At 42.6% G+C, this 23,994-nt stretch overlaps 1 protein-coding gene across 3 annotated transcripts in view; it reads left to right on the forward strand.

The window, feature by feature from the left end:
- The window catches only part of DHX57 (DExH-box helicase 57), a 62,340-nt gene extending 38,346 nt beyond the window's left edge, over positions 1-23,994 (forward strand). For all 3 annotated transcript variants that reach the window (XM_060248606.1, XM_060248598.1, XM_060248616.1), the window contains 12 exons: positions 2,143-2,259; positions 4,323-4,419; positions 5,665-5,838; positions 7,584-7,784; positions 8,183-8,459; positions 9,454-9,549; positions 9,671-9,754; positions 11,783-11,920; positions 16,960-17,034; positions 21,365-21,499; positions 21,923-22,123; positions 23,372-23,994. In XM_060248606.1, coding sequence (XP_060104589.1) covers positions 2,143-2,259; positions 4,323-4,419; positions 5,665-5,838; positions 7,584-7,784; positions 8,183-8,459; positions 9,454-9,549; positions 9,671-9,754; positions 11,783-11,920; positions 16,960-17,034; positions 21,365-21,499; positions 21,923-22,123; positions 23,372-23,515 — 1,739 coding nt within the window. In that variant the 3' untranslated portion in view covers positions 23,516-23,994. The remainder of the gene's footprint in view (positions 1-2,142; positions 2,260-4,322; positions 4,420-5,664; positions 5,839-7,583; positions 7,785-8,182; positions 8,460-9,453; positions 9,550-9,670; positions 9,755-11,782; positions 11,921-16,959; positions 17,035-21,364; positions 21,500-21,922; positions 22,124-23,371) is intronic.

The raw sequence follows: 23,994 nt of genomic DNA on the forward strand, positions 1-23,994 counted from the left end.
ATAGTCCGTCTTTCCAAATCTCCTCCGGCTGAGATTTTAAGTGTTAGCATTTCAATTTCAATCAAACGACAAAGAGAAATCTCTCTAAAATATATCTAATTTTTGTTCAGATCATATTGCAACCAAATAATAGCCTCTTTAACAGATATCCAATTATAGTGCGGGTGGATTTAAGTATCTATCTTCAGATTAATTCAGATTATTTCCAATGTTTAAAAATGTTCTTTAACTTTTCGAAGCCTCATTCACAGGGAAAGTGGAGCTGCAATCAACCTCTTTTCCTTCCTTTAAACTGCCATTTGTTGTTATGCTGTCCTTGAAAGGGCAGCTGCTGTGAGAGCCCTCTCCAGCCCCACCCACCTCACAGGGTGTCTGTTGTGGGGGAGGAAGGTAAAGGAGATTGTGAGCCGCTCTGAGACTCTTCGGAGTGGAGGGCGGGATATAAATCCAATATCATCATCTTCATCATCTTATGTAAAATGACCCATTAGCCAGTGGTATCAAAGGTAGTAAAGGCACACTTACTTGCCACGTAGAATTGTCATGCTTGAGGTAGAGAAATGATAGATCAGAAGCTTATTGAAAGAAAGAAAAAAAAGCAAGCGTTCAAGCGTTCACCTCTTTCTGCTGTATTGGCTGTCATGACAGGGGGAGCTTCAGGGCATACAGGAAGAACAGGAACAGTTGCCACTGCACCCCTGACTTGCTGTAAAAGTCCCATGCCGAAAGAAGACCCCTTCAGGGTCAGGGTCTGTGGCACCCCTCCACCCGCCTGACTCAGAGGGGCCACAGGCAAGACAACCCGCGGACCCTGCTGAGCTCAAGGAAGCCTCAGGTCTTGAGGGACATTGTCCTTTCCACTTTTGATGGGATTCAGCTGACTCTTGCTTATTTGGTTAAGAGCCTAGGAGTTTTATGCTAACTAGAACTCATTATGCCTGGAGAAGCAAGTTATTGCAAAGCAAAAAATGTTTTGTTCCAACTATGTCTAACCCAGAAGATGCCCCCCCCTCCCCTGCCTAGGCTCATTTGATCTAGCCCCCTGGATCAACACCATGGTAACTTTGAGATTAGACTACTGTAATGCACTCTACATAGATGTACCCTTGCAGTCAACTAGGAGGTTCCATTTGGTACAAAATACCTGTTAGCATCTAGGTGGAGCATGCGTATTACTCACAGTCTGCAGTTACCCTATTGGCTGCCCATCAGTTACAGGACTGAATTCAAGGAATTGTCTATTGATTAAAAGCCCTTCATATCTGCAGGACCACCCTCATATCTGCAGGACCACCTCTTTCCCTATTCCCTGCCATAACAGCTTTGTTCATTGGTAAAGAAATTATATCAACAACATACATATGCATTCTTTCTTGTGGCTTCCACATTGTGGAATGGCCTGCCTGAGACTGTCAAGAAGGCCCCGACACTTCTGGCGTACTACAGACTACATAAAACAGAATTGTTCAGAGGGCGTTTTATAAAGGCAATAGGATTATATTATCATACAGCGGTTCAAGAAAGGTAGTTTAATAAAGGGAGGAGGATTGTGGGTGACACAATAGTATAGTGTGTTTGCCATATGTTCAACCTTGTTCTCACTGCATTGTTATTTACCTATGTGATTCCACCTTTTGGCATTGTTATTGCATCATATCTAATGCATGTTTTGTTTTCAGATTTCTGTAATCTTGATCCTAGTAATTCACTTATCAGATGCCTTCTTCTATTGATTGTACTGACTTATATTGCAATAATCCACTTTGTGGCTCACTGGCAGAGCATCTGCCTGGCATGCAGAAGGTCCCAGGTTCAATCCCTTGCGTCTCCAGTTAAAAAGGTCAGGTAGAAGATGATGTGAAAGACTTCAGCCTGAGACACTGGAGAGCCACTGCCAGTTTGAATATGTAGTAGTGACTTTTATGGACCAAGGGTCTGCTTTTGTATAAAGCATCTTCAAGTGAGCCCCAATGAGAAAGACAAACTGGAAATAGCATAAATAAATAAAAATTATAAATTTCTGTTGAAAAAAATTCACTATTGTTGGAAGTTTGTTGGTGGTGGTAGTAGTTGGTCCTTTCCTGAAAGAACACTCTTTCCAGTTTTTCCCCCTCCTGATTTCAAGCTTATTTTATCTTTCAGGTCTCAGTACATCAGTGTTAAAAACAATGGCATCCATGGATTTGGACAAAGTGAATCTTGAATTAATTGAGGCCTTATTGGAGTGGATAGTCAGTGGCAAACATTCATACCCACCAGGTAGGCAAGGCAATTGTGGCCAGTTTTACTGGTTTATTTAACTGAGTAGATTGTGTCAGTGCACTCATTTCAAACCAACTAACCTTTTGAATCCTCCTCTGCTCTTTAAAAAAAAAGAACCCAACTTTTGATGTAAAAAAGAGTAAGAGTCCAGTAGCACCTGTCTGTTGTGGGGTAGAGAAGGGAAAGGAGATTGTAAACCACTCTGAATGAAGGGTGGGGTATATATCCAATCTCTTCTCTTCTTCTACTAACAAAATTTGTGGTAGGGTATGAACTTTTGTGAGTCTCTGCTTATTTCCTTAGATGCAACTAGAATGTGAATCTATCTGCCCTATGTATTGGAAAGTGAAGTGATTTCAGATGGGGGACACATGGGGGACATTTTAACCTTCCAGGACATTCAGTTGCTGACCTAAACTGCTGAATTGTAACTGATAATGAAGCTCAAGACAATGCATCCACCTGGATTGAATTGAGACCTAGGTTTTCTCATTACCTATACTGATTTCTCCATGCCTACTACCTCTCTGCATATCACATCTAATCCAATCACACCAGCTGTTGTCATTTGCCTGCTAATGTCATTTGGCATCTGAAATCACTCTGCTTTCCTATATATAGGACAGATGGACTCACAAAAGGAAGTGACTCATGAAAGCTCATGCCCTACCACGAATTTTGTTAGTCTTGAAGGTGCTACTGGACTTCCTCTTTTCTACTGCTACAGACAGACTGATGCAGCTCCCCATCTTAGTCCAACTTTTGATATATCTTAACATAGAATCATAGAGTTGGAAGGGACCTCCAGGGTCATCTAGTCCAATCCCCTGCTCAATGTAAGAAACTCACAAATACCTGCCCCCACACCCCCATTACCACCTGCTTCATGCCCAGAAGATGGCAAAAAACATTCCTCCTCCCCATCTTTGCAGTTGCCATCTGTTAGCTAAGTATCTTCTGTCCTGAGTAGTGGCCACACTCCCAGATCTCAGGCAGGAAAAAGTCTTTCCTAGCGCTGCCAGCTGAATCTTTTCAGTGCAGATGCTAGGAATGGAACTTGGAAACTTCATGCAAAGCAACATCATTGAACCAAGCAGTCAAAGACTAGCTTCCAAGTTGTGCGCTTCAGATTGGACCCTGGGTGGCTGAACATCCTTAGTTCCACCAAAATTGGGATCTCAGTTTGGTGTTATTATTTGAGCCTTGAGCTTGTCTATTTGCTTGTAAAAGAAGAAAAGATAAGAGATTGGATTTATACCCTATCCTTCACTACCTGAAGGAGTCTTAAAGTGGCTTACCATCTCCTTCCCTTCTTCTCCCCACAGCAGACACCTTGTGAGGTAGGTGAGGCTGAGAGAGCTCTTTCAAGAACTGATCTTGAGCAGTACAGCTCTGAGAGAGTTTTGACTGATCCAAGGTCACTCCAGTAGCAGCATGTGGAGAAGTAGGGAATCAAACCTGGTTCTCCCAGATAAGAGTCTGCTCACTTAACCACTACACCAAACTGGCTCTCACATACATACTGTTATGTATGTATGTATATGTATGGCACCTTTTCTGACAGGGATTTGGCATAATGGGATGAGGTTCCAGAGGTTTCCTTTATTGCCTCTTTGTGCTGGGAGTCACTTCCTGTGTTTGGATTTTTTTCTGTCACACAGTTGTTAAGTGCATAAGTACTCTGAACACCAGCTTTTTGTCTAGGAAAAGCTTTTTGTGTAGGAAAAATTAAGGCGACTTGTAGGTCTTTCTGAACTTGTGTACATACTGGGCTATCAGCACCAGGTGCATTGCATAACTTTTCCTACATGGTTGTGCTTTCTATGTTGGGAGGGTTAAATCTTGTTAATCAGCTTTTTTGTTAAAGTATTATTAGCAGCCCCCTCTTTCTCTCCTACACCAAAGAGGAGAAGGGAGCCTAGAGAGAATCTGCATTATGCAGTGAGTGCAACTGTAAGATCTGTATGTGTACATGTGCACTGTGAAGCACAAAAATGTAGAACAGCTCTTGACTTCACCAAGGACTTTTCCATTATTCTTTTTTACATGCCCACTTCTAGGTGCAGTGCTGATATTTTTGCCAGGCTTGGAAGAAATTAAAACTCTTTATAAGCAACTGCAATCAAATGCACTCTTTAATAATCGGCACAGCAAGCGGTAGGTCAAGAAATATGCTTCTTTTTAGCCCAAAATCTGTTAAGAATCACAAGTAAATTAACTTTAGAATATATTTTAGATGAACTGGAGACACCTTATGGAGGAGTAAGATGATTGTTCTTCTTTGCAGCTTCCTTGATTTTGGAAAGATGGAGTATAGCCATTCTCAGCCTAATGAATGGAGGTTGATACTCTGAGCTCACAAGTGGAATTTGGAAGACAGTCCAGCTGGCTAAACTGAAATATAGATTGTGCTACAGAAATACTGGGAGCTAAGCCTGTCTTAGAACCACTGATTTTTATGGATCTAAACTGGCTTATCCCATGATACTTGACTTGATTATATTATCTATCAGGTTGCTGTTAATCAAGGAAGCACTGACATTTGCGAATGACTCAAAAGGTTTCACTTGCATGCTGTCTCTCTTTTTACAAATATAAGTTGTATTGCTGAATTTATGATGTTCACCAAAATGCATTTTACATTTCGTATACCAGCCATTCTGGGCATTTCATGTAATCCTTTTATTACATTCTTTGTTCGTGAAGCAAACTTTGCATGGGTAAGCAGCAGGCAGGAAAGGAAGGTATCAGTTTGAAAGTAAAGTTGACCTACAATTGTCTAAGTCAGAACACACAGTAGGCTGTACTGTTTTAGCATGTTGGATATTGAAGGTGAAACATGCCATATACAGCCTTCTGGAAATTATTGACATAATGTATATTCACCTCCCTGGCCTGCTGCCCACATCGAATAGGTACTGGATATGCAAAACTACTACGGAAGATGTCAACAGCAGTGCCATCTGGAAGATGAAATGAGCTAGGAATAGTATCTGACACAAACAGATCTCTGGGTAAACCTGGCCAGCCTTTCAAGGAACAAGCAGGTCACTGACTACATTGTATATTCCTATACTTCAGATGTTTTTGAAGGATGTGAAAGTTACATTTTATGTACATTTGAGGCTGACTTTTGGGGTGGTTTGATTCTCAGCAATCTCCCAGTGCTTCCCATGGCATGGTAGGAGTTTTTCATCTAAAGCAAGATGTTAAATCCAAATGTGAACCCTAACTTATAAGTCTTAAAGAGCTTTTTCCTCTGACCTTGAACCTTAAAATCACTTGATTGTCTTGAACCTAAACTGAGCTGAATTTCTTTTCTTTTTTAAGTGCAGAGATGAAAACTCCATGCAAACAGACTAACACAAAACTCTCCTTTGTGCTCTGATATTTTCCTCTTAGCTGTGTGGTTTACCCACTCCACTCCTCACTTTCCAGTGAAGAGCAACAGTGTGTGTTCCTAAAGCCTCCCGTGGGGGTGACCAAGATCATCATATCTACAAACATTGCAGAAACATCCATTACCATTGATGATGTGGTCTATGTGATTGATTCAGGGAAGATGAAAGAAAAGAGGTATTTGAATTAAGCTCAGTAGGGAGGGGGGCACAGTAATGAAGGGATCTTGTCCCTAACTGCATAGAGATTCCTCATGTTGTCAATTTTGTCATTCCCTATATAATAATAGTAATACTTACATAGCATCATCATGATGCATGGGACTGGACAGAGTACAAGAAAACAGGTAAAGTCTAAACTCTGAGAGAAAGGAGACAACAAAGGCAAGGAGGGAGGGAATTAATACAGGAGGAATACAATTTACTCTCTAGAACCTCAAATGCAATGTCAGGAGTGTGAGAAATTCTGATTTATGTGGCTCCTCACCATATTTTATTTATTAGCTTTTAAATTATTTTATTTACTTAATTGCTACAGTGCCTTTTCTCCCAATTGGGACCCAAAGCAAATTACATTGTTCTTCTTTCTTCTTCTTTATCCACACAACAACCCTGTGAGAGAGTGGGTACTGGAAGTGTGTCACTTGCTGAAGGTCACCCAGTTGTTTTTCATGGCAGAGTTTGTATCTAAACCCAGGTCTTACAGGTCTTGACCGATGCTCTGAGCCCTATACCACTTGGATTTTTATTGCCATTGGATGTTTTAAATTATGTATTGTAAGCAGCCTTGAGCCAGAGAGTAACACAGGGCATAAACTGTTGATAAATAAACATTTATAACTTAACATCTGAGCCAGAACACCCTACGTCAGTTTGGTCATGGGATCTCCTGGGTCCTGGAAGTTAGACAGTGCTTGGAAGCTCTGGATTTTAAGCACAGAGAGATCCTTCTGGTTCAGGGATTATAGTGAGAGGGTGGAGAGAAAACATGTGGCAGCCCAAACCTTGCTTCTGATCTCATCAGGCATAGAAGTTCCAAAGTGGAATATTGTTCAAATAAGCCCACAGTATCAGAAATAGTGATCTCCATCTGAATTCTGTACTCAGTTCTTGATGACAGAAAACCAGATTCTTAATGTTCCATAATGGAAGCCATGCATGAATTCAAGTCCCAGATTGGTGACATATTTCCTAAATTTCAGCAAGTTATCTCTTAACCTAAATTTCCTTTTTTTAAATTCGTCTCTCATTTCTCTTGTGACTGGAATTATCTTTTCCTTTCTGTTTAACAATTTGTTCTTGGCTTCCTTTTAAAAGACTCTGTTAAGCTCATGTTTTCAATGTATTTCCACCTTTCCTGTTTTCCTGCTTCTGGAGATTAAAAAAGGAAACTTTAATTGGCTTGTGCCAATGTTTGTCTATGGTATTTTAACCAAGCACTATTGCTTTATAAACTATACAAGGTGTTTTAAAATAAAAATTTGATGCTTATTCTTAGGGATGAAATTCTAGCAGGAGCTCCTTTGCATATTAGGCCACACACTCCTGATGTTGTCAATCTTCCAAGAGCTTACAGGGTTCTTATTACAGGGCCTACTGTAAGCTCTTGGAGGATTGGCTACATCAGGGTGTGTGGCCTAATATGCAAAGGAGCTCCTGCTAGAATTCCACCCCTGTTTTATTCTTATCTTGTTTTCTTCCATCTTGACTCTCCCTCCCTTCTGTGTTATCAAAACTTAAACTTTAAGACTTCAAGAAGGGATATGAGGAATTAGGTTGTGTATTTTGTTTCTGAATAAGAATTGCAAAACAATGTGTACATGTAATTTTAAACTGTTAAATAGTGATCCAGAAGCATCTGGCATCCTAGCACATATATTTCCTATATTCCAAACACTGTTATATACTTTCCTGCTCTTGCAGATATGATCCAAGTAAAGGCATGGAAAGCCTGGAGGATACATTTGTGTCCAAAGCCAATGCCTTGCAGAGGAAAGGGCGAGCAGGTCGCGTTGCCTCTGGAGTTTGCTTTCATCTCTTCACCAGCCATCATTATAACCACCACCTTTTAAAGCAGCCACTACCCGAAATCCAAAGAGTGCCTTTGGAACAGCTCTGTCTTCGGTAAATGATTCTTCCATCAGCAGCCACAGCATCCCCCCCAGCATACCCTGGCGGCACATTTTGTAGATTTATATCAGAAATTGTCTGAGCTAAGTTTCACTGATGCTATAATGGCAGTTTATTTTATTTAAATTAAGGCAGCCTTATTGCACTGATATGTTTGGTCCTGCTCTTGTCTCTTTAAGAAAATGTCAATGGAGATGTTCATCATTCTAATGAGCCCATAAGGTGTATTTCCTATATCCTCTGAAATATAGATTTCATGGAGTTACCAGATTCTGCCATTATATATCAAGAAAGCGGGACAGGAACAGAATGTACTTAGGGGAGGGCAGCCAGCTCTTTGGCAGGCGAAATGTAAATAAAGGCATCTCTCTCTCTCTCCTGCTCTCTTTCAGAATTAAGGTTTTGGAAATGTTGTCCACACAAAGCCTTTACTCTGTTTTATCCCGATTGATTGAACCACCAACATCAGAATCTCTACGTGCCTCAAAACTGCGGCTGCAGGATATAGGAGCCTTAACCTCAGATGAAAAGCTTACTCCCTTAGGGTATCATCTGGCTTCCTTGCCTGTGGATGTAAGGATTGGGAAGCTAATGCTGTTTGGCACCATCTTCCGCTGCCTGGATCCTGCACTGACTATAGCAGCAAGCCGGACCTATAGGACCCCTTTTGTAAGTGCTGGGCTAAGCTATGCCAAAACATTCATAGAGATGCTTCCTGAGCTGCTGACAAGAATGAATCCACCCAAGGAACTCAAGCTGGAGACACTTTTAAAGTGGGATTACAAGTGTATTTCATGAGATTTTTTTTGTCCCACTGTACCCTCCAATGAAACCAGCTTTGCAGTTTGGGAGTGGGTGGTAGGCTAACAATACCATACCAGAAAAAAGTGGGATGAATATACACAGCACAAGCAACTATCTGTCTTTCAAAGTGTCTCCAATTCTGTAGTTACTATCACTTGCCTTCTGTCTAAAAGAATAGGAGTCCACTTGTCAGTTCTCTCAAAAAATAAGAATTACCTTCTTTCATCAGATATTGTGGAGACATCTAATTCATTGTCTCCAACAGTGTTCAACCAGATGTTCTTGGGAAGCTCTCAGGTAAGGCATTATAGTCTAGCCTTCCTTTGTTCTTTTCTCCCACTCTTGGTAATCAGATTTATTCTACACTTGGTCACAGAGGTTCTCTGGATTATTGTTAAACTGTCAAAGGTATTTCATAAACGGACAATGCATTAAGCCTTATGTACATCTTCAGTAGTACCAGACCCAAGAGTAAGAGTGATACAGCAAGTAGAAGTCTTGGGCCAAAGAAAACTGGGTTGAAATTTATTTATTTTTGCACTTCATTTATACAGTCCTCTAACAAACCACAGTCTCTCAAAGTCCCTCGCTTACAGGATAAATAAATTGTATTTTGCATGCAATAGAAGGATGGAATACAAATGTAACTAATAATGCTGATTATATTTCTGTGTAAACCTGTTTCTGTTCCTAAATTACCAGTGGAAATGTGATGCTGGTTTGTGTCTCTTGGATGCATTTTGTAGAGTGAAATTTTCAGGATTTTCAATTTGGGGGGCAGAATTTATTGTAGAACGCTGACAAACCATGTTTTAGTTTTAATTATGCTTCCTGTGTAACCAGTTATCTACTTTTTAAGGTCTCTCCGTGGGACAAAAGAGAAGAGGCATTCAAGAAAAAGCTGGAATTTGCAATAGGAAACAGCGATTATCTAGCTCTTCTCCAAGCATATAAGGTGAGGAATGAGAACCCTTCTGTGAGATTCAGATCTAAAGCAGTTTTTATTTTGAACATATTCACTAACAAGATGGAACAGTAAATAACGTGGCACAGTAAATGTAATATTTTTGTTGTAGGGATGGCGTCTAGCTTCAAAAGAAGGTGCTCAATCAAGTTATAACTTTTGCAGAGAAAACTTCTTATCAGAAAATGTTCTTCAGGTAAATTAACATTTTTGTTCATGGTTGAATGTAACAGTCTTGATCGATGGACTTATTTATATACCCTCCTTTCTCTACACAACAGGACCTGAGGTACGTAACAAGAAACACTGTATACAAACAAATCATTGGTTAAAATAATTAAAATATTGCCCCACAAGCCGTTACAATGCCATCCTAATCACAGCTAGATTTGAGTGTGGTAGCTCCTTAGAAACTACAAGATTTGGGGGGTATGTACTTTTGAGAGTCAAAGCTCCCTGTGTCATTTACCAAGCCTAGTTACACCCTTCTAAGCCCACTGACTTCCTCGGACTTTAAAGTGTGTGTAACTCTGCTTAGGTTTCCACTGCCAAATTGGTACTGCAGCCTCACTGTTTCCACAGTAGTGTTTCCACAGCAGTGGAGCAGCAACAGAAGAAACCTGGTTCTGAGTTGTAACAACACTCTCAAGAGTGAGGGGACTGCTTGGAGACCCTGTTTTGAGGAACGCAACAGCCACATGGTTTCATATTGAGAGAAATCATATGCAATGGTTCTTTCAATTGTACCACTCTCTCTTGCCAGATTCAACCTGAACTAGGCATTGGTGAAATTCGGTACAAGGTCTAAACATGCAATTACAAGAAAAGTGTTTGCTCACAAAATGTTCTGAACCAGTTGTCTCTTAGACAAGCCTCTTAGGCCACTGGAAAATGGATCTCTCTCATAGCCTTGAGCAGGCAGGAAATGCAAGAGGTTAAGGAGAGTATAAAGGTAACGAGTCCAAAAATAGCTTCAGAGAAGTGGAGTGGGGGTTCTTCAGGTAGCTAACAGAATGAAGGTGCAGTGTGTTTCATCTACTCATTTATTGTATAGACAGTCCTAGAGGCAGAGGCTAAATAAGATAGATAGGTTAGCACAGTGGCTCTCAACTGGTGGCATATGTGTGCCACTGGTGGCACAGGTGGCACACAGGGTTTCCATAGCAATTACAAATAAGTCTCACTCCTTCAGTCCCCATTTCCATCTACAAGTATGATTTGCCATCTCCTGCCCACCTTACCTGCCACAGATTATCCATCAGTGATCTTTTGGTATGCTACTAGTAATACTTGAATGGCTGTAAATGTATAAATAAATAAATAAATAAATAAATAAAGGGGGAAAAAGTGGGCTTTTTTGTTATCAGAGTGGGACCCAGATTCTTTGACAAAGAGATTGGTGGAAGATAGGGAAGGTTGAGAACCACTGTATTAGCATACATGATTACCATCCATTGAAGTGGATTAGCTCACCTGAAGAGTGGGAAAATATCAGGTGAAGAAGTTGTAGTTTCATACTACTCCTGTCCTCCCATTTCTACTCTACCTAGTCAGCAAAGAATATACAAGTGTCTATGGAGTGCTTTTCAAGTTTCTGCCTTGCAAGAATGCTTCAAGTGTTCGTTTGTCTTCCTAAATATGCAGGATATCTGCCAATGAACCTTTGCACAGTCCAAAGATTTTGGAGTGTGTACCAGGGCAGGCACATGGCTCTCATTGTCACGCCTTATGATATGAGAATAGATAAACCAGTACAGTAGGATCTTGTAGAGGAAGGTTAGTAAGGTTGAGTTAGGGTCAAGCTACATGGTTGGGTTTTTAATAAGCTGGGTCCAGATTCACCACAGCCAACTAGCAGCTGTGGATGATGGCTTTTTAATAATAAAGGAAAGCCTGTTTGAGCTCAGAACACCGTTGTCGGGGAGGAAGGGCTCCTGCCTCCTCTCCATGTCATTTTCTCATGCAGAAAGAGCACTCCCCCAGTGGCAGTGTTCTCCTTTGTTTTTAAAAAGCCTTTCCTTGAAGCAGGGAACCTGGACACAACCGTTAAAAACTCAAGCATGTATTTTGACCCTAAGATGACCATTAAAAGAAGTATGACTTCTGTAATTGATCTTCTGGCCACTAGAGGATATCACTGGATGCAGTTCAGAAATCTTCTTTGAAAAAGCTATTTATATTTCTGTCTCCCCACCTCTGCCCCACTCCTCTTTCCTCCCTGTAGGAAATGGCAAGTTTAAAAAGGCAATTCACTGAACTACTGTCTGATATTGGATTTGTGAAAGAGGGACTCAGAGCCAAAGATATTGAGAGGAAGTGGTCTCAGGGAGGTGATGGAGTTCTGTATGCTACAGGAGAAGAGGTAACTGCTGATGGAGAGCAGTATGAATTTACAACCTTTTGTAGAAATGACTGGCTTTCTCTCTCTTGTTCTCTAAAGGGCTTCTTTCCCTTGTTTTATGTTTCATCTATTCAAAAAGAGTACAAGTAATATTTTTTTTTCTTCTCACCTTCTGACCTCTGTTTACTCTCCTTTTTCCAGGACTTTGAAGATACTCCTTTACTTTTGCACTTAGAGGAAAACATTATTAATCTCTCAGGCTATGGAATGCTGCCCTTGCTTGACCTAATTGAGGGCCAGATGAAGCAAATATTATTCCAAAGCAACCATGTGCCTTATTTACGATGTGCCTTATGTTCTAATAGTGATATCATTCGATCCTTGGATACTTAAATCCAGTGACTGGGACTGTGAATGAGCAAGGCAGATCTTTCTATAAACCTGAAAAGGGCCCCAGGTTTGCAGAAAAATTTGAAATCTGGAAAAAAAAAAAGCTTGGGGAGATTAAAAAGTCAAGGATGATAAAAGGTGAACCTGTAGCTTTAAGCAACAGGTTCCATCAGTGGCTGTTTCTAGGCAACCACACTATGGGGAAGAGGAGAGATCTTATGCCAAGGAGTCCACCCTCCAAAGCAGTAGAAAAGATTAAGAGTAGCACCTTAAAAACTAACAAAATTTGTAGTGGGGTGTGAGCTTCCATGAGTCACTACTCACTCTTTCAGATCCATCTGTCCTGTGGCAATCTTTAAGCAGCAGCTGGACAAACACTTGTCAGGAATGCTCTAGGGCAGGACTTCCCAAACCCCGGGCCATGGACAGCTACCGGTCCATGACCAGTTAGCAACCGGGCTGTCACTCCTGGCTCTCTGCCCCCCCCTGCTGCTGCTGCCCCCCACCTTCCCTTCACAGTGCCGCAACATGGTGCATGCTCCGTCGCCAGCTCCCTGCCATGGCCCGTCACCTCACTTCCCTTCCCCAGCACCATACTCTACCCCCCCTCCCTCACAATCAGAGGAGCGACGAGACTCAGAGTCAGCCCTACCCACTTCGACAGGGCCTGGGCCAATTCTAAGTTGTTTGAAGAGCAGGTTGAAGGAGGAGGAGTTTCGCCCCTCCCTCACTTCACCTCCTTTGGCACGCTCTTCAAATAACTTAGAATCAGCCCGGGCCCTGTTGAAGCTGGAGCCTAGTGAGTATTCTAATGTGGGAACCCATGGCCAAAGGGAGATTACACTGGAGAGCCATTGTCAATCTGAGTAGACCCGGGGTGGGGGGAAGAAGCTTGAAATGCCCAGCCATTTCATGTTTTCCTAGATTGAGAGCATTTTATATTTTTAGTTTCTGCTGATAACCCTTGTGCTTTTTCTTGATGTTTTATTTTAAAAATTGCATTGCCAAATCCCACTATTCCCCCCCACCTTTTCATTTTAAACAAAATATCACAAGAGTTTTAAGCATGTTTATATTTTAAGTTAAAAATCATATCTTTAATTGTGTTTATTTGTATCGTTTATAAAATTTCTATCTCTGCTACCTTGCATTACATTTTATGGCACACATGGCTTGGCACCACAAAGTCCCATTTGTGTCAAACCTGGCCTGCATAAAAAAAATGAGTTTGACACCCCTGGTCTACCCCGATGGCTTAGGCGCAAAAGGGCAAGTCTTCCAGCCTTTCAGGGAAATTAGCAAGAAAGTCAACCCTACAGGGTGGACCTGCAGAACAAGTTTCAATACACGAGAAGTACCTGGTAGGTGTGTGCTGGGTCAAAACACTGGAATTAGGTTTGAGGACAATTGAAAGCAAAACTCACAACAAATAAAATTTAATTATTTTATTAAGGTGCAAATAATATTTTTAAAAGAACAGAAAAACAAGAAATCAAAGAATTAAAACACTAGCTAATACAGTGATATAAAGTTTCCAAGTCACCGGATATTACTCCATCTCAGGCTGAAAGTTCTCAGCATCAAGTGGCTCTCTTTCCAGAGTTAGCCAGGGCCAGCAAGCTGTTTGACCGTCCTGAGCAAAGTAATCAAGATGGCTACCCAAAGCAGCTTCATGCTATGTAGCACACAGTCACTATTGAACACAAGCAACCTCGCTGGACTGAAAAACTAACTATTTTTATGGGTAAGGGTCTGACATGGTCCCAGGCTTGGAGAACCAATGAAAACCCTTAAAGGTGATGTAACTCCCTGTTGCTGGGCAAATGACCTATAGGGTAGCTTCATTAGGGTTGCCAAGTCCAATTAAAGAAAAATCTGGGGACTTTGGGGGCGGAGCCAGGAGACTGGGGGTGGAGCCAGGAGACATTGGGGGTGGAGACAGGAACAAGGGTGTGACAAGCATAATTGAATTCCAAGGGAGTTCTGGCCATCACATTTAAAGGGACAGCACGCCTTTTTAAATGCCTTTCTTCCATAGGAAATAATTAAGGATAGGGGCACCATCTTTTGGGGCTCATAGAATTGGACCCTCTGGTCCAATCGTTTTGAAACTTGGGGGGTATTTTGGGGAGAGGCACTAGATGCTATACTAAAAATCTGATGCCTCTACCTCAAAAAATAGCCCCCCCCAGAGCCCCCAATACCCACGGATCAATTCCCTATTATTCTCTATGGGAATTGTTCTCCATAGGGAATAATAGAGTGCCTAGTAGACATTTCCCTCCCCCCACACACACTATCTAAAGGGGGGGAGGGCCTCCATACCAGGGAATCCCCCTCCCTCTCTCACACACACAAATACTTACTTGGTCTTCTTCCAGCAGAACTTTGCTTACTGTGAAAACGAAAGCAAGGCTGCACAGGAAAAGAAAGGGAGGGGCCGTTCTCCATGGAAACTGTTACTGACCCTTTCCCATGAAGCCCTTCCTGTTTCCTGTGCAGCCTTAAAGGGGCACACATTTTAAAAACGGATCAGAAGCTCTACAACAACATGATGCCTACAGATATGTTCTCTCTCCCCCCCACCCCCCCTCCTGCTTCCAGATTTTTTGAGAGCAGGGAGGAGGCTGCAAATTCGGGGGTCCCCTGCCAGGGCGGGGGGGGGGGCGGTTGGGAAGCCTAAGCTTGATCAGGACAAAAGAAATGAAACTTACTGCAGATTTGTCTCAGCCCCTTTCTCACAGGTGAAATCCATAGACCTCAGTTGATCCAAATGTGTTAATTGGAAGCTGGAGCTAGGCACTCACTCCCCTACACAGCTGTGTGTTATCAAAAAAATAACAAGGTCTTGTTTTGCTAGCTATGTCTTTTCTAACTCTGACAACTCTCACCAGGCCGCATTTAAAATCTGACCCAAAGTCTTTAAAATGACCAAAGTTTTTAAGGAACCATTTTCTTCAAAGTAATTTTACAGGAAACCTAGGTCTCAATTCAGTCCAGGTGGATGCATTGTCTTGAGCTTTGTTATCAGTTGCAATTCAAGCTCAAGACAATACATCCATCTGAATTGAATCGAGACCTAGGTTTCCTGTCTCATTACTAATACTGATTTCTCCATGCCTACTACCATGCCCTGTGACACAGAGTGGTAAGCTGCAGTACTGCAGTCCAAGCTCTGCTCACAACCTGAGTTCGATCCTGGCGGAAGCTGTGTTCAGATAACTGGCTCAAGGCTGACTCAGCCTTTCATCCTTCCGAGGTCAGTAAAATGAGTACCTAGCTTGCTGGAGGTAAAATGTAGATGACTGGGGACAGCAATGGCGAACCACTTTGTAAAAAGTCTGTGAAAACGTTGTGATGCAACGTCACCCCAGAGTCGGAAACGACTGGTGCTTGCACAGGGAACTGCCTTTACCTTTACCTTTTTACTGCATCTCTGCATATCACACCTAAACCAGTTATTGTTGCTATTTAACATCTGAAAGAGATCAGTTCCCCTAGAGAAAATGGTTGCTTTGGGGGATTGACTCTATGGTATTATACCCTACTGAGGTCTCTTCCCTCTCCAAAACTCACCCTCCCAAGGCTCGACCCCCAAATCTCCAGGAATTTTCCAATGGGGAAAACTAATTTCTGTAGTTGGGAGATCTGTTATGATTCTTGGATATCTTCAGGTCCTACCTGGAGGTTGGCAACCCTAGAAGGAGTTGAGGAAGCAAGAAAAGGGGACAAGCTCTGGGGCTTTCAGGAAAAGGAATGAGGAAATAGTGGGGTAGGAGGAAATGAGATGCTGCCCACTTACTGTGTTATAATCTTGATGGCATACTCCTCTGCATACAAACAATTTGTTATAACTGTAAATGTTTAAGGTAGTTTACAGCAAAATCTTAAGCAAAGCAACACCATTCATCAGTGTGGTGCAGTGATTAGAATGTCAGTCTAAGATCTGGGAGACCCAGGTTCAAATTCTTACTTTGCCACACAAGCTAGCTGGGTGACCTTGGGCTAGTCTCACTCTCCTTCAGCCTCACAGGGATGTTGTGAGGATCAAATGTAGAAAGGGAAATTATTAAGGAGAAAAATGAGGTATAAATTAAACATTCTGAGACCATTGACTTCAATGTTCTTATAAGCAGAGCCGGTGCTAAGCATTCTGCCGCCCCAGGCAGGAACTCCTGACACTGCCCCCTGCGCGGCCACACACATGTCACTGCAGTGCTGCCTCTTTTCCCAGCCAGAGTCCTGGGCAGGTGAAAGGAGTGGTGGGGTGCCTCTGCACTGCTCAGAGGCTGTCTTCCTAAAGGAAGGCAGCCACTGAGTAGTGTGCACATTGCCACCATGCTGCCCCTTTTGCCTGCCTGGGTCCCTTTGCCTACTGTGCCATTTTCTGAAGGGGAAATTTTTAAAACAGAGATAGAGACAGGATGATCGATTTTAGAGGAGTGCTGGTTAAATCGGTCTGTATCTTCAGACTTGTCATTTCAAAATATTACAAATAGTTTCCACTTCTCAATACATTTATTAACTTGATTAGTAACACATTTTGTTTCCAAACCTATATTTAAGGACACAGTGGGTAGAAATCCTGAAAACTGGGTTTTTGTTCTGTGTTGCATGCCTTGTTAATGTACCTCTGCAAACCTGACTCTAGCGTTTTCTTTACGTTGCAGGCAAATCTCAACTCAGAAAATGTCAAGTTGATATCTGCCATATTATGTGCTGCTTTGTATCCCAATGTAGTTCAGGTAAGAGAGTAGTTCGTTCTCACAGTGTATGCACACCGGTATTCCCTCTAAACTGCAGAGCCTTGTGAGCAAAAATTCTACTTTGTGAGCTACTGGCACTAAAGTAGCTACTGGCATTAAAATTGAGAGCTATTGCATAAATCAGTGTGCTCTGGAGTCATCCTTCCTGAGCTGAAACAGAAATCTGTGAGCTGGAGGCTAAAAATCTGCGCGCTAGCTCATGCTAACTCAGCTTAGAGGGAACACTGATGCACACATGTGCATTACACTGGGTACCCCTCTCCCCTTTCAGGTTACTTGTTTTATGCCGAGTGCCTGTAGGCGTAAATGCATGTTCTTTCCCAAAGGAGGAGGTAGTTTTCTCTGGGGAGGCAGTTTGCCAGTTCTGCACAATAGAAACAGCCAAACAGCAGTTCAAGGTCAAAGGTCAGATTCCAAACACAGTTCTAGAAACAAACCAGAAGTGAAGTGAAGAAATCTCAGGTGTACTTCTGCATTAGGGGACTTGCAGCACAATCTTAAAACATGCAACTCTGCTTAGGTTTGCCCCGCAAGAGGCTTTTCACCAAGTACTTAACATGGAACCTAAGGGGGGGGGGGGACCAATGGATCAAGCTACTTGAGAGACTCTTGTGATCTCAGAATTTTAAGCATTTATCCCTTCTCTTTTCTGTCCCTTTTCCAAAATAAGTGAAAAGACAGAGGGAGACAGTGGAGTTTGTATGCTGCTTTAAAAAATAACTTTTGGTAACACTCCCCAGCTAAGCTTTGCTACCATAAGTCTGTCTACATGCTGCCTTTAGTTTCCTCCTAAGTCAGATCAGTTTATGGACCACTGTGTGAGGGGTGGGTGGGTGGCATGTATTTTGGCCTATTTAATGGAGCCCTCTGCACCTATTTTTTCTTCTGACACATTTCAGCCAATGTTCCTACCTTCTGCTTGAGGGACACTGGCTGCTGGTCTTTTTTATTGTGGTTAATCATCTTTAAGTATTGAAAATATTGATTGTCTGCAATTAATTTATTTTGAAATAATAGTTTAAAAATAGATAACACTCACCAAACTTTGATAAGAAGGACTGAAGCTGGTTTGCAAAAACCATGCTTCGGAGTGGCAGTGTTAACTCTGCTGAGTGATTGTGATCTGGATTTCTCAGGAGATTGATAGAGGAGGGCAGTGGTAGGAGTGCTGGCTGTTCTTGCTTTGCAGAGCAAGAGGGACACACAAGTCTGAGGTGGCAGGAACTATTGGAGGGAAACTGCTTAAGAAGAATATCACACGGTGTGCTTCATATAATCAGGTTATTGTAGTACTTCTTACACCAATTCTATGAAACTGACCGATATTGTTGTCCCTATGTTGTGTATGGGACTCAGAGGTTTAGTGTGATTTATTTAAAATATTTCTATACTGTCTTTCCACACAAAGTGCCAAACATCAAAATGTTAAAACAACATTCAAAATAAAGTATATATACATAATAATTTAAATTAAAAACATTTAAATATACATTTTTAATTTGATTTTTAGCTCACCTTCCCGTAGAACAGGCTCAGGGCAGGCTAAACAAGGCTCCCAACCAAGGATGAAGGCCAATGGCAATTATTGGGAGGGGGGGGGGGGTTAATGCCTAATAAAACACAAAAGTCTTCATCCACTGCCAGAAGACAACAATAGAGGAAGCCACATGTAACTCCATAGGGAGGGAGTTCAAATGTTTTGGCATCATGACCAAGAGGGCCCTTTCTTGGGTTGCCACCTGTTTAGTCTCAGATAATGTAGGCACCCAAAGCAGGTCCTCTGAAAATGACTAGAGGGGATAGGTAGTTTGATATAGAGAAGGCTGTCCTTGAGGTATGCTGGCCCCAAGCCATATAGGATTTCAAATGTCTATACCAGTACCTTGAATTGGGCTCAAAAGAAAATTGGGAACCAGTTTAGGTGGAACTAGACTAGAGTGATATGGTCCCCAGTTCAGTCAACATTTTGGCTGCATCATTCTGTGCCAATTGTAGCTTCTGGATAGTCTTCAGTGGTAGCCCCACTTTGAGTGCATGTCCAAAGGAGGCCACCCTGGACTTGGCAGCTCTCAATCTCTGGCTCCAGCAACTCCTAACTCACTTCCACTGATGGAGCCCAGCATCCCAATGGTGCTGGGGAAAACCACGCTGGCAGGGATGCAGTCTTCCCCCAGGTGGGTGGGGAAGTGGGGGTGAGAGAGCCAGCCCTGGGATGAAGGTGGGTGCCAGGGTGAGAAGCGACAGAAGCATGGGAACGAACTCAGGGCGAGAGTGGAGACCCTAAGCCAGGGGTAGGGAACGTTGGCTCTCCAGATGTATTTTGCCTACAACTCCATCAGCCCCAGCCATTGGCCATGCTGGCTGGGGCTGATGGGAGTTGTAGGCAAAAAACATCTGGAGAGCCAGTGTTCCCTACCCCTGCCCTAAGCAAAGCAACTTTGGGGTGGAGCCTGGTGACCAAGAGAAAGGTGAGCTGGGGGAATGAGTAGGGGCAGAGCAACCAGAGGCGGCGGTCCAGTGTCCTGACATGGCTTGGCAGACAGTTTTAGATGGTGGGCCTGGAGGACAGTCTCAGAATGGCGGAAAAGCCAGGCAGTCAGTTCACCCCACCCAACACCGAGGATATAGGGGGAAGTGGAGCCCATGGGCATGTCTTTCATTGGGCACAGACCCAACCACCCTCCCATTCTCATTTGAAGGGATGTGGGGATTGGTGGATTCTGGGTGACAGCGGGACCTGGAGGCTCGGACTAAGGTGTAGTGAACCTCCCTTCTCCTGGCACATCTGAGGTCTTGCTGTTCATCTTGAACCAGCTAGAAACCAAGCCCTGGAGGAGCCCACCTCCCAAAAGACATACCTAGGGATACCAGGGCCTGACAGTGCATTGCTATAATCTCATCTAGATGTTATCCGGGTGTGCAGCACAGTGGCAAGATACTTCCAGCCTAGGAAGGGCTGCAGCTGGCTACCCCTGCCACCACCTGTTTATCATTCACATTTCATAATATATATCCATAATAGGTAAGTCCATATCCCAGTAGGGTAAACAATAATTTCAGTGGTCAACCAATGTTTAATGAAACCCAAATGTTTTGTGCTGTAGAAAATCTTCTTCTTGTAGTGTAATGCTTAAAACATTTTTATATCCAATGAGACATGGCTGTATGAATTCATAGAATCATAGAGTTGCAAGGGATATCCAGGGTCATCTAGTCCAGCCCCTTGCACAATGCATGAAATTCACAAGCACCTCCCCACCACACCCAGCGACATCTGCTCCATGCCCAGAATATGAGGTGGGGGGAACCCTCCAGCATCCCTGGCCAAACTAACCTGGAGAAAAATTGGTGCCTGACTCCAGAATGGTGAACAGCATTTCCCTGGGCATGTAAGAAAGGGGCATTGATGCAACCCTTCCTGTCCTCCTGCCTAAGTTCACAGAATCAGTATTGCTGGCAGATGGCCATCTAGCCCATTGTAAGATGGACAGTAGACTAATTTAAGGACACCCCTTTTCTGTCTTAATGGAGCCTGCCAGCCTGTTATTTTGTTTCCTTCATAAACTTTTTCAAAGCTGGAACAGAATATTGTCCCATAAGTCAGTTTTTCTACACATATTCCAGACAGCCATTTAGAATTCTCACAAGCACAAATTTCAGTTGTATGTCTCTAGATGACTCTCCCAGCAACTTTACATAGATGTTGAAAAGCATAGGGGACAACATAGACCCTTGCAGGACCCCATAATACGAGGGACTTTGTATTTCTCCTTGTTCATTTTACTATACTCATATAAAGCATTTCCTAAAGGCTTTTCCAAGTCCTGCTGCCTGGCCATGCTAGGCTGGCACAACACCACACTCTGAGGTTGGACTAAAGCTACTGCAAAATGGTGCCTCCTGCTCCCGGTCCTCAAAATGTGGTTCAGATGGATACCGTGATTGATGATATCAAAAGCTGCCAAGAGAATTAACACTCCCATCCATCTCCTGGCTTGGAAAACTGACTTTTAAAAGGCTAATTTGTGAGTGAGCTAAGCTTTGAACTGTAGTGCATTGGTGAATGGTTTCTTGCATCTCTCTCATACTTTTAATTACAGTACCACAGTGTCTCTGGAGTAGAGGTCCTCAGGCTGCAACTAACACTAAGGCAGTGTGATGTAGTTAACAAAGTGTTGGAACTGGGAAGCTTGCTGGATGACCTTGGACCAGTCTCTGTCTCTCTTTCGCGGTCTCTTTCACAACCTACATTGAGGAAATTGCTAATGAGTAGTTCTATAATAACCCTTTTCTACTTTAACAATTTTAGGTGAAAATTCCAGATGGGAAATATCAGAAGACCAGTGCGGGAGCTGTTAAAATGAAACCAAAACCTGGGGAGTTGAAATTTGTTACAAAAAATGAGGGCTATGTTCACATTCATCCATCCTCTGTAAACTATCAGGTGATTTTCCACCCTGTCGATAGAACACAGTACTGAAATAATTGCATACATACAGAATTCATTGTGTAAACACATAATTGCATACGTACATAATTCATTGTGTAATCTGTGTACAGACCACCTCCTAGTGCAATTTCATGTAGCTATAAATCTGCAAGCCCCATTGTGATTGGCAGATGTCCATATGAGCTGTCTCCTCTTTCCTGTTCATTTTACTACATCCATCTAAAGCTTTTACTAAAGGCTTTTCCCAGTTCCCCCTGCCTGGCCATTCTAAACTGGCACAGCATGATCTGTGGAGTGAAATGTGTGCATTGTGTAATTTTTAAAAATGTCTGGTACAATGGTTACCATTTTAATTGTACCGTTTTAATTTTTTGTTTTTATATTTCACATTAAATAATTTGGGATCCAACGTTTCAGACCAGGCACTTTGAGAGTCCCTACTTGGTGTATCATGAGAAGATAAAAACCAGCCGGGTATTCATTCGAGACTGCAGCATGGTGTCAGTCTACCCCCTGATCTTGTTTGGAGGAGGCCGTGTGAACGTGCAGCTCCAGAAAGGCGAGTTTGTGGTTTCCCTGGATGATGGGTGGATTCGGTTCGTTGCCACTTCACACCAGGTATGGAAACTAGCCACTCAGAATACAGAAGGCTTCATGTTCTTGCAGAGCTTGTGGTGAGGAAATGAGTCAGCAAAAGGGGGGGGGGGGCTCATTCAACCTTGTACAGCCATGAAGAAAAGATATTGCAAGGAGGAGTCCACTGCATACACTTCCTGCACATGCAGGTAGAGTTCTGATGAACTGGAAAGTCCTGTGGAAGGGTTCTGTGCATAGTGCTAACCACATCACACAGTTGGGTTGTGGGCTGTGAATAACTGAAAACACAAGTCACAAATCCACAAATGGTGATAGTTGATTGTATTGACTTCCAAAATTAAAAAAAACTAAATTAATTTTTATGACAGGGTAACCTGACTATGGCAAGCTCGTTTAAGAACTCAGCCCATGTCCATCAGAAATGTATCTAACTGCCTTCATCACTTGGGTACCATTCTCTACACAGGGTATTGCCATATTATGATTCAGCATAACTTGGATGCTGTGACATCTTAACACAATGTGGGTCCTCAGTGACAACATCCACCACCACCATTCCTTGTGCCTGCTAAGTGTTTTCAGGAAGTAGGTGGGGCTTTTGCCCAGCAAAGCTACTGATTGGTCACTGGAGATCTAATTGGCTGTGCGGATTTTTAAAAATATTCCTTCAGTAGCAACTACCACTATAGCACAAGGATCTTCACTGTGAGACTGAAGATGTGGGTATGCAAGAAAATGCTTTTAAAATGGCATCCTGTCAACCAGAGCTGTTGCCTGAAATACTGGGCAGTTACTATTAGAGTTATGCATAGCCTCACTCCCTGACACTTGGTGGTTGGCTCTGTCTCCTGTGGCAGCCGTTTGGTGGCTGCACCCACCACCTTGTCCTAGAATTCCAGAGGTGCCCACAGGCTCAAAAAAGTTGGGAACCCCTATTATAGACCAACACATTCACTGAAAAATAAGCCTGCTTCATCTCGGTCAAGGTAGAGTCATCCTTCATATGATTGCTAAATGCACATATAAAGTATTTTTGTCAGTTGTGCTGGGTCCAGTAATAACCCTAGACTTCCAAGTCACACAGGATTGGCTGAACCTTACTAATTTGCACCACTAACATGCTGTCAAGATTCAGTTTCACCTTGTTCAATTTCACTACGGTGGGCAGGTATTGGCTGAGAACAGCTATGGCAGTGCTAGGCAAAGAAATATAGAGCAGGGTAGCCCATGACTCATGTGGCCCACTTCTCTGTGTTATTGTGTTTTCAGGTGGCAGAACTAGTAAAAGAGCTTCGCTGTGAGCTTGACCAGCTACTCCAGGATAAAATCAAAAACCCCAGCATGGATTTATTTACCTGCCCCCGTGGATCTCGTATCATTAGTATGATTGTAAAACTTGTGACAACACAATAGTCAACTACAGAGGATTTGTTACAAAGATCCACCAGCAGCACTTGCTTCGAAGCAGAATAATGGGAACATGGACAGAAGCACTGCTGATGGCTGTGCTGATAAGGCACTCCATTGTAGGGCTGTGACAAAGAGCCTAAGGAGCAGCTTTGGGATCAGCTAAGGAGCAGATCCCAAAGCTGCTCTCTTTGAAACATTCCCTATAGAGTTGAGACTAGAGAAGAAAATACTTGATCGGTGGAAATTGATACATATGTATATACGGAGAAGCTTTCATATTTTAATGGAAAGAGAAGTGTTTCTTTTTTAAAAGTTCCAGTTTCAAGACAACAGAAAGAATAATGAAGATGATTCTCAATAATATGCCTTCTAATGAAGCACATCAATTCTCTTCTTGTGAAGGAAACTGTTGATATATTCGTCTAAAATCTATTTTGCTGTGCCAAAATTTCTGTCAATAAACCCCTAAGTATGCAAACAAG

This window comes from Heteronotia binoei, chromosome 1, assembly GCF_032191835.1.
Source record: "Heteronotia binoei isolate CCM8104 ecotype False Entrance Well chromosome 1, APGP_CSIRO_Hbin_v1, whole genome shotgun sequence".
NCBI lineage: Eukaryota > Metazoa > Chordata > Lepidosauria > Squamata > Gekkonidae > Heteronotia > Heteronotia binoei.